Source organism: Strigops habroptila, chromosome 1 (assembly GCF_004027225.2).
Source record: "Strigops habroptila isolate Jane chromosome 1, bStrHab1.2.pri, whole genome shotgun sequence".
Classification (NCBI taxonomy): domain Eukaryota; kingdom Metazoa; phylum Chordata; class Aves; order Psittaciformes; family Psittacidae; genus Strigops; species Strigops habroptila.
Window position 1 is genome coordinate 96805018 of NC_044277.2, and position 8831 is coordinate 96813848.

General features: G+C 61.6%; 1 protein-coding gene across 1 annotated transcript; it reads left to right on the plus strand.

Annotated features, from left to right (window-relative positions):
* The first annotated feature begins 729 nt into the window (after positions 1-729).
* Positions 730-7955, plus strand: GBX1 (gastrulation brain homeobox 1). Its single transcript, XM_030491260.1, has 2 exons — positions 730-1377; positions 7138-7955. The coding sequence occupies exons 1-2, from the start codon at positions 918-920 to the stop codon at positions 7656-7658; spliced, it is 981 nt and encodes a 326-aa protein (XP_030347120.1). The 5' UTR covers positions 730-917; the 3' UTR covers positions 7659-7955.
* Positions 7956-8831: the final 876 nt, after the last annotated feature.

Here is an 8831-nt window from a genome sequence, read left to right on the forward strand (position 1 = left end):
CCCGCAGCGCCCTCACCCGCCGGCTTCACGGGGACCCCGCTCCGAACCCGTCACGGAGGCTCCGGGGAATGGGCTCCGGGGCCTGGAAACGGACATGCCATACCCTGCCCGACGCACCCTCCCCGCGCCCCGGACGGAGGCGGACGGTATTCCGACACAGCCCGGTAGCCCTGAAGTGGTGGGGCCGCGCCCGACTGCTGGGCCCGGTCACTGCCCGGCGAGGACCGGTCCGTCGGATCGCTCTGTCCCGCCCGGCGGCCCGTCCCCCGGCTGCTCCCTAACGAGCTCGGCTATCAGGAGCGCCGGCCCAGGCCGGCTCACGGGAGCCGGTGTGGCTGCTGCAGAGCGGGCCCGGCTCGTCCCATCCGTTGTCCAGGACCCGCGGACAGCCCGAGCAAGGATGTGCCAACCGATGCGGCCCCGTCCCGTCCCCACAAAAGCGCCCTTGTGCTGGCCCCGTAATTGCTAATCATCAATCACCATTAATAACAGCTGATGAGGCGGGAGGGGGAGGCGCCTTCCCAGGGGCCGGCCGCGCCGGGGGGGAGCGGGGAGCCTTGTCCCGCCGGAGCGGGTGCTGAAGGAGGAACTCGACCGTGATGTGCGGAAGATGGATGAGAGCAGAGGGCGACACCCCCGCCCGCCTTCCCTTCCCTCCCCTCCCCTCCGCGGCCCGGCCCGGCCCCCCCGCGGCGGGGCGGGCGGGCGGGCGGCTCCGAGCGCGCCTCCACTCCGCCGCGCCGAGCCAGCGAGCGGGCGGCAGCTCTCGCCGGGCGCCGGAGCCCACGGGAGGCGGCGGGAGCGGGCCGGGGCCAGGGCCGCGGCAGCGGCGGGGCCCGGCGGCGGCGCGGCGAGTTGGCGGCGGCCCGAGCTCGCCGGAAAGTTGGTGCCGGCTGAGCCGGCGGCGCCCGCTCGCCATGCAGAGACCCAGCGGCCAGGGGACTGCCTTCTCCATCGATTCGCTCATCGGGACGCCGCCGCCGCGGTCCGGGCACCTGCTCTACACCGGGTACCCCATGTTCATGCCGTACCGGCCGCTGGTGCTGCCGCAGGCGCTGTCCCACGCGCCCCTGCAGTCGGGGCTGCCGCCGCTGGCGCCGCTGGCCTCCTTTGCCGGCCGCCTCACCAACACCTTCTGCGCCAGCCTGGGCCAGGCCGTGCCCTCCATGGTGGCTCTCACCACGGCCCTGCCCAGCTTCTCCGAGCCCCCCGACGGCTTCTACCCGCCGCAGGAGCTGCCTCCACCGCGTGCCAACCCCGACGCCGGCTGCCGGCGGGGCGCCGAGGGTCTAGAGGCGGAGGAGCTGCCCCCGGGGCGCGACAAGGGACCGCCCGAGCCGCCGCTGCACTTTCCGGACCCCTTCCCCGGCCTGGCAGGTAAGAGCGGCGCGGGCCAGCCCCGCCCGGCGGAGAACAACTCGTCCGCGGCGAGAGCCGGCCCGCCTCGCCCCGCACTTCCGCAGCCCCGAGGGGCTCCGCGGCGGGCAGCGCCGCCCGCCCGGCCCCTGTCCGGGCTCTCCCCGCCGCCCCAGCGGAGGCTGCCGGCGGGCGGCACCGTGCTCGTCAGGACAACAGCCGTGGAGCCAGCGGCTCGGGGGACCGGTGTACGGCGGGGCCCCGATGGGCCGTGGCGGCGGGACCTGGCCACGGCTGCGTTCCCGGTGTGTCCCGTCGGGCCGAGCCGGGAGCACGGGGCCGATTCCCCTCCGTTCCGGGCCGGCTCAGCAGCGCCCGCAACTTTCGCGGGTGGCAGACAAACTCCGCTCTCCTCGCCCGGGCCCGCGGGGCAGGAGAGCCGCCGGAGCCGCCGATCGGGGCGGCCGCCTCGGCGGGGCACGGACCAGAGCGGCGCGGGGCCCCGGAGCTGGGGACGGCCCCGGCGGCGCGGAGCTCTCCGAGGTCCTGGCACCCGGCCCGGGGCTAACGAGGACTGCGCGCAGCCCTTCCCGCCCGTCCCGGTACCGTTCGCTGCAGCTACGATATGAGGCTGCGTCTTGTCCCCGGCACGATGCCGCGTCCCGGGCGGACCGCGAGGCTGGGGGATCCCTCGCTCGCCAGCAGCCCGCCCCGCCCGGGTGCCGTCGTGCTGCGGCTGCCGGCGCTCCCAGCCTCTCCGCGCCGCCCGGAGCCCCGCTCCCCTTCCTCTTGGTCCGCCGCCCCGCGCTGCTGTGCCTGCTGCCTCCGCACTGGCTTTGCCCGACGGCGCGGGCAGGCGGCAGCTCTGCTCCCGCGACCTCCCTCGGTGCTGGCCCGGAGCGGCTCTCGCTGCTTTAGCGGGGTTGCGGGGTCCTCGCCTTTGTGAGGCAGGCATCAGGCTCGGTTACTTGTTGCTCTGTATTTCTCAGCCAGCTCCAGCTCTTGCTCTCTTACACATCTGCTCCTGCAGCACGGGGCTTGAGGTGTCCTTTCTGCCACGAGACTGAGACAAACCAACATCTGGTTCTCTCTGATGTGGCCTGTCCTGAGAGCTGTCTCCCCTGGTCACCCCCCTGAGATCCACCTTTGTCTCAGAGGCTTCCTGGCATGTGTGCCGAGATGTCTCTGCTGCTTTTTACAGTGCTTGGCTATTTGTTCTCCATCCTCCATTTAGTCTCTCCTGGATAAGCCCGGGTTTTTTCCTTGCCCTGCCTTGTTCTTTTCTCAGAAGACTGTTCCCCTCACTCAGGCACCTCTTGAACCTTTTCCCTTAGCAGGACAGCTGGGGCATTTTGCCTCCCCATTGCCTTTGTGGGTTATCAGGGCTTTTGTGCTCCTCTGGTGTACTAGACCTCTGTCCTGAGTCAAAAGCCCAGTGCAATCTCACTTTCGTTGTGAAAGTGTCCTCAGGGACAGAACTGTCCTGACCAAAACCAGCTGCCTGTATGACCACATCTTCCCAATCTCTGGGGAAATGAACTGCGTTGTGCTTGATCTCCCTCCATGGCTCCTCCATGGCTAAGCCAAACATGGTCTCTTTTCCCGAGGGACTCAGATGAACTGTCCAAGCCATTTCTGGTATCGAGAAATCACCTCTCTAATACTTGCCCTGTTGTGACTGGCTCATGTGATGGAAGGAAGTATGTCTTGCTGCTGCTCTTCATTTGCTGCTGCGTTGCTTGCTCTGCAGCCAGGAAGGATGCTTTTCCTTCTGCACAAGCATGTGCCCATGTGGACCTGACTCTGTGGGCTGCTCTGCCCAGGTCCAAGAGGATTTGTCAGGCCAGGTGTGCCCACCTTCTCCTTTACCTAATGTTTCTCCTGAATGTACCAGCTGAGGCCCTTAGGGATGGACAATAGGGTTTGTTTTACCAATCATCTCTGATGAAAGCCAGGATAGTTGCTGTGGGCTTTCTTCACAAAAGAGAAAGATGATTCACATCAACAGCAGGCATCAAAAACTATAATGCAGTTTGCATTACCACCCTATCTGTGGCCCTGGCCAAAAGCAATTGTTCAGGGAAGAGCAAGAGAGCACAACCTTTGCAATACTTTTTAAAATTACACATAAAATTGCCTACCATCCAACCACCTGCAGTTCAGGAGCTTTCTGAGCCAGGTGTTGTTTCTGTATATTTAGTAACCTTTGGCCAGTTCCTCTTCTGTGACCTTATCTAGTCTCCCCTGGAGTCCACCAGAAAGAAGAGATAAACTTGGCATCAGCCACATCCTGGGGCAAGGTGTTCCACAGATCTCTTATCTGTAGAAGAACCATGTGAAGAAGAAATGCCTCCTTTTGTCTGTTTTGCTGACATCAAGTGAGTTATACCCTAAAGTGACTATTTCTGTCCCTGGGCTCCATTAGTATCTCCATCGTGCAGGTGTCTATGGAGACAAGATCAGTTGCTTGCCGGATCAGCCAAAAGAGTCAATGCTCTATTTTAGGGCCTCTCTCTGCATCTACTATGTCTCAAACTTGCTTCCAGCTGTTGCTACACTTCTTGAGGGGGGAGAAGCATGTGGGGGAAACTGGTGGTAAGAAGCAGCAAAGCTTTGAGTCTGGTTTGTTACTACAGCTGCAACAAAGACTACAACCCTCAGGATAAAGGTACTCAATACCCCCAGCTATCTACACTTCTCCTGAGAGCATGTTTGGTCCTAAGCTGTACAGGTCTCCACTGAGATCCAAGCAGCAGCTTGAGACCCTCTCTTGGGTTGATGTAGTAACAGCACATTCAGTGAGGGACAGGGTGAAGTTTCATGTTGTTCCCTATGATCATGACAAACAGCTTGTGTGTGCTTACCAATGCAGGGCTCCTCTGGCTGTCACAACACACATTCTTGAACCAGGACCCCCTGATCCTGCTTGAATAATTTTGCCGCCTGTGACACCCAGCTCTCCTCACCATGCTTACCAAGTCCATAATCACAGAATCATAGAATAGTTTCAGTTGGAAGGGACCTTTAAGGTCATCTAGTCCAACCACCCTGCAATGAGCAGGGGCATCTTCAACTAGATCAGGTTGCTCAGAGCCCTCTCCAGCCTGACCTTGAATGTTGCTAAGGATGGGGCATCTACCACCTCTCTGTGCAACCTGTGCCAGTGTCTCACCACCCTCACTGTAAAAAATGTCTTCTATCTAGTCTGAATCTGTCCTCTTTTAGTTTAAAAACATTGTGCCTTGTAGTATTGCAACAGGCCCTGCTAAAAAGCTTGTCCCCAGCTTTCTTGTAAGACCCCTTTAGGCACTGGAAGCTGCTCTAAGGATGCTCTGGAGCCTTCTATTCTCCAGGCTGAACAAGCCCAGCTCTCTCAGCCTGTCTCCATAGCAGAGGTGCTCCAGCCCTCAGATCGTTTTTGTGGCCTCCTCTGGACTCCCTCCAACAGGTCTATGTCTTTCCTAAGATCAATGAACTGGGACTTTGTGAAGAACAAAGCAATGGGTCGGTCCTACTCTTCATCTCCTGCCTTCTTGCTGATTTTTTAAAGTCACAATGCTTTGCTTCGTGACAGCTTCACTTCCTGTTCAAAGGCCTTTAAAGTCTCAGTAAACCCTCCCACCAAATGGGTGGGTTCCCCTGCCTCCATTACTTCCTCAATGGGGACATACTAAATGACTAACAGACCAACATACCAATTTTCTTTGTGAAAACCTCTGGTTTAGACACTATCATCCTAGAATTCTGACTTCCTTAGTGCAAACCCAGCCCTTTTATAAGACACAAATGTGAGACATGTTAGTCTGCTAGAGACCATCTAAAATGTGGGGTCTGGTTAAGAAGAATGTATCCAGAGAGAGTACCTGTTTTACAAAGTGCCATGTTGCAGCTGGTAGCTCAGACTTCTTCCAATCTCTTGGAGCACAGTCTGGGCCTACAAAAGCTGACTGCCCCACCAGCACTGTTTCATAGTGTGGCTGCTGGGATGCTGCCCTCCACCACTGGGGAAGGGGAAGGTCAGGACCTATGAGTAACTCCTGGTGAAGACACTGACATCCTCAAAGAGCTCTCTTGTCAGGCCTTATGCTCTAATGGACAGGTGCTACACAGAAATGAAAGCTCTCCTTTGGCAAAGTGCTTGCATGAGACTCTGCACTGGCAGCCAAAATGGCCCATGCCGCCTGCAGCTAATCCTTACCCCCACAAGTACAGATTCTCCGGGTCTTTCCTATACTCCCTACACCTATGGGAGATTTCTTCTCCCGCCTCTGACCCTCGGGAAGAAAGAGGTTACCATCTATTCTTCTGCAGCAGAATAGAGACTAAGGCGTTTCTTTCCCCCTGCATGAAGCAGGAGGAGCAGGGAAATGATTCCAGATCTCCAAAGCCTCCCACTCATTCTCAGGAAGTCACAGACTTGCTGCAGAACCAGCAAAGGATGTGGGAGCTCCACAGCAACCAGACTCCTAAGAATGTCTCCTGGGCTCAAGCAGTTTCTTGCAGTAGCTGCTTGTGCAGCTTCAGGCATCTGAGGGCTATTCTGCCTTTCCCACTGAGGTGAGGTGTTCAGAGACCCAGTGGCCCAAGGTGCACATACCTGGACACTGCTTAGAAGCTTGGAGAGCTGCTGCTTCTCCTTCTGCATGTAGGATTACATTGAGTGGCATTGCTTGAGGACCAACTCATTTCAGCAGCCATTCCTGCTCTTGGGTCAGACTTGGAGCATTTGCTAGTCTCTTCTAGTCTCAGCATGACAAAAAAAGCTTCATCTGCTGGTGCATAGCTGGGGGTCCTCTCCCTGTCCGTGACCCCTGGCTATGTCTGGGAGCATCTTCTTGCTTGATCTTCTGGGAGGCCTTTGTTTGAGCCCTTCTACCAAGGAAGTGACTGGCTTCCAGGCCTCTTTCCTCCCCACTGTCTCCTACCCATGTTCTCCCTTGCTCCATGGCTGTTTAATCATTCAGGCAGCAATCGGGGACACAAGAAGCTTGAAAGAAGGAGATTCATACACCTATACCTGATCAGTATCCTTGCAGGCAATGCAACAGAGGTGCCTGCAGGGTTCAAGCACTGCCTTCCTGAGAGGACCTTCTCCGAGGCCAATCTGTTGAGTAATGTTGGAGGTCTCTATCCTGCCCCTCTGCACAGACTGGTATGGGGAGCTGAGCCCTGAGCATCAGCTGCCTAAGCAGCTTGTTCCCTGGCTGTGCAGCTCTGCTATAGTGTATCTTGGGGTTAGGGAGGGAGTGCTGGTGGCAGGACACCCCATGTCCCGTAGAGCCCTGCAGGAAGGTTTGCTGGGCTGAAACCTGGTCTGGCTGCTGTTTCCAGGACCGTCCTTCAGCTCTTCTCGGCTGGCTTCCTTCCGGCTTAACAGCATCGTTGTAGTGCGACAGGACCGAGGGAGGGCTGAGGTGAGGGGCAAGGTGCAGACTTTCTTTCCAGATGCGGAGGTCTGGACAAGCCCTGGAAGCGGGGCTGAGCTGTGGGATGGGGATGGCGGCAGCGGCTGTGGCGGCTCACACCCCAGGCTGCGGGGGTGCTGCCCCGTAGAGTCGGGCAGGCTGCGAGCAGTGCGGAGCAGCCCGCGATGGGCTCTGGCACGGCAGCAGCCGGCGCTGCCTGCAGCGGGGCCGAGATCGCGGCTGGGGCCGGGGCCGCTGCTCGTCTTGCGGGCGGCCGCGGGGCTGCGGGACCGGGCGGGCGAGGGGGAGCCTCGGTCGGGTCGGGGCGGGGGGCGGCGGGCCGCGCCGGCGGGCGCTGACGCTGTGTGCCCCGCAGACGGGAAAGCGTACAGCTCGGACGAGGAGAAGCTGGAGGTGAAGTCGGCGGCGACACCGTGCAGCGAGCGGGAGGAGGAGAGCTCGGCGGGCGACAGCGAGGAGGAGCCCTTCCTGGACGGGGCAGCCGCCGCCGCGCTGGGCGCCAAGGGCAAAGGCAAGGGCGGCCCCGCGGCCGAGCAGACCCCGCCGGGTTCCGGAGCCGGGAAGAGCCGCCGGCGGCGCACGGCCTTCACCAGCGAGCAGCTGCTGGAGCTGGAGAAGGAGTTCCACTGCAAGAAGTACCTGAGCCTGACAGAGCGCTCGCAGATCGCGCACGCCCTGAAGTTGAGCGAGGTGCAGGTGAAGATCTGGTTCCAGAACCGCCGAGCCAAGTGGAAACGCATCAAGGCGGGCAACGTGAGCAACCGCTCGGGCGAGCCCGTCCGCAACCCCAAGATCGTGGTGCCCATCCCGGTGCACGTCAACCGCTTCGCCGTGCGCAGCCAGCACCAGCAGATCGAGCAGGGCGCCCGGCCCTGAGCGCCGTCGGGGCTCTCGGACCCTGGGGCGGGCGGGCCGCCGGCAGCGGAGAGGGCCGGCGCGGCAGGGGCGCGGCCCGGGCGCCCGCTCGCACTCCTCTGTACATGTCCCTTATTTATTCCGTGTAAACTCTGTACATACGGCAGCGTGTCCGTCTGTCCGTGCCGCGGAGAGCGCAGGCCGCCTGGCCCCCGCGGGTCCCGGCCGCCAGCCGCGCCGGGCCGGGGCCGGGGCCGCGCTGCCCGCGGGCGCCCGCCCATGTATAGCTGTGATTTCAATAAATTATTTTCTATGGAACGAGGCGACCTTCTTCCGCGGTGCTGCCCACGCGGCTGCGCTGCAGGGACGGGCGGCCGTGGCCAGTAGCGCCTCCCGGCCCCCGGCCCCGCAGCCACAGGGACAAGGGAAGGGGCAGAGACTGCGGGCAAGCGGGCGGCCGGGCACGGCTGGGGACGGCGGGAGGCTCCGGGGGTCGCCCGCTCCTCGGCCCGTGCCGGTACCGGCGGCTGTGCGGGGAGCAGCGGTGGCCTTGCGGGCTTCATCGGCCCCGGTCCGGTACTGGTGCTGAGGCACGCGAGGGGACAAAGAAAGGGAGGAGCTGGGAAGCGCCCGGGAGCATCTCCGGGGGTCTGTGGCCGGGGCCGTCTGTCGCTGCATCCCGCAGCCTCTGCCGCTACAGCCTGCCCGAGGCCAGGAGCGCACCCCGGGGTGGGAGGGACGTGTGCGCTGCCCCCGGGCTCCTGACACGGCTGTCTCCTCTGCCCCGCCCCGGGACAGCCGGCATCCCTAGTCCCACAGGCCCTGGGACAGGAGCGACTGCCACCTTCCCCCCCCCCCCGTTCCCCTCGAGGTCTGCTCTGCACAATGGCTGATTGTCACCTCCCTAAAGGCAAAGCCCTGCCCATCTCATGCGTCTCATGCCAGGACCTGGCTTTTGCTGGCCGTGGGCTGAGGCGAGGTCTGTCCCCGCAGCCACCTCGCTCCTGCCCGATGCAGGCAGGATGTTTGCCTGCGGTCCCCGTGCTGCCCTGGCGCGCTGTGCCAGCTCTAAGCACACTCAGCCCCACGTACCAGCAACACTTCTGAGGTCCAGTGATGCAATGCGCTCCAGCTCTTCAGGGCTGGAATTCCTGCTAGAAGAGACCTGCCTCGAAGCCTTTTCCCCCTCCCTTA

Bases quoted from the DNA above. Each gene is read 5' to 3' on its own strand.
- GBX1 (XM_030491260.1), top strand. From the start codon at position 918: ATGCAGAGACCCAGCGGCCAGGGGACTGCCTTCTCCATCGATTCGCTC. The intron at 1,378-7,137 runs GTAAGAGCGGCG...TGTGCCCCGCAG, and splicing joins CCCCTTCCCCGGCCTGGCAG to ACGGGAAAGCGTACAGCTCG.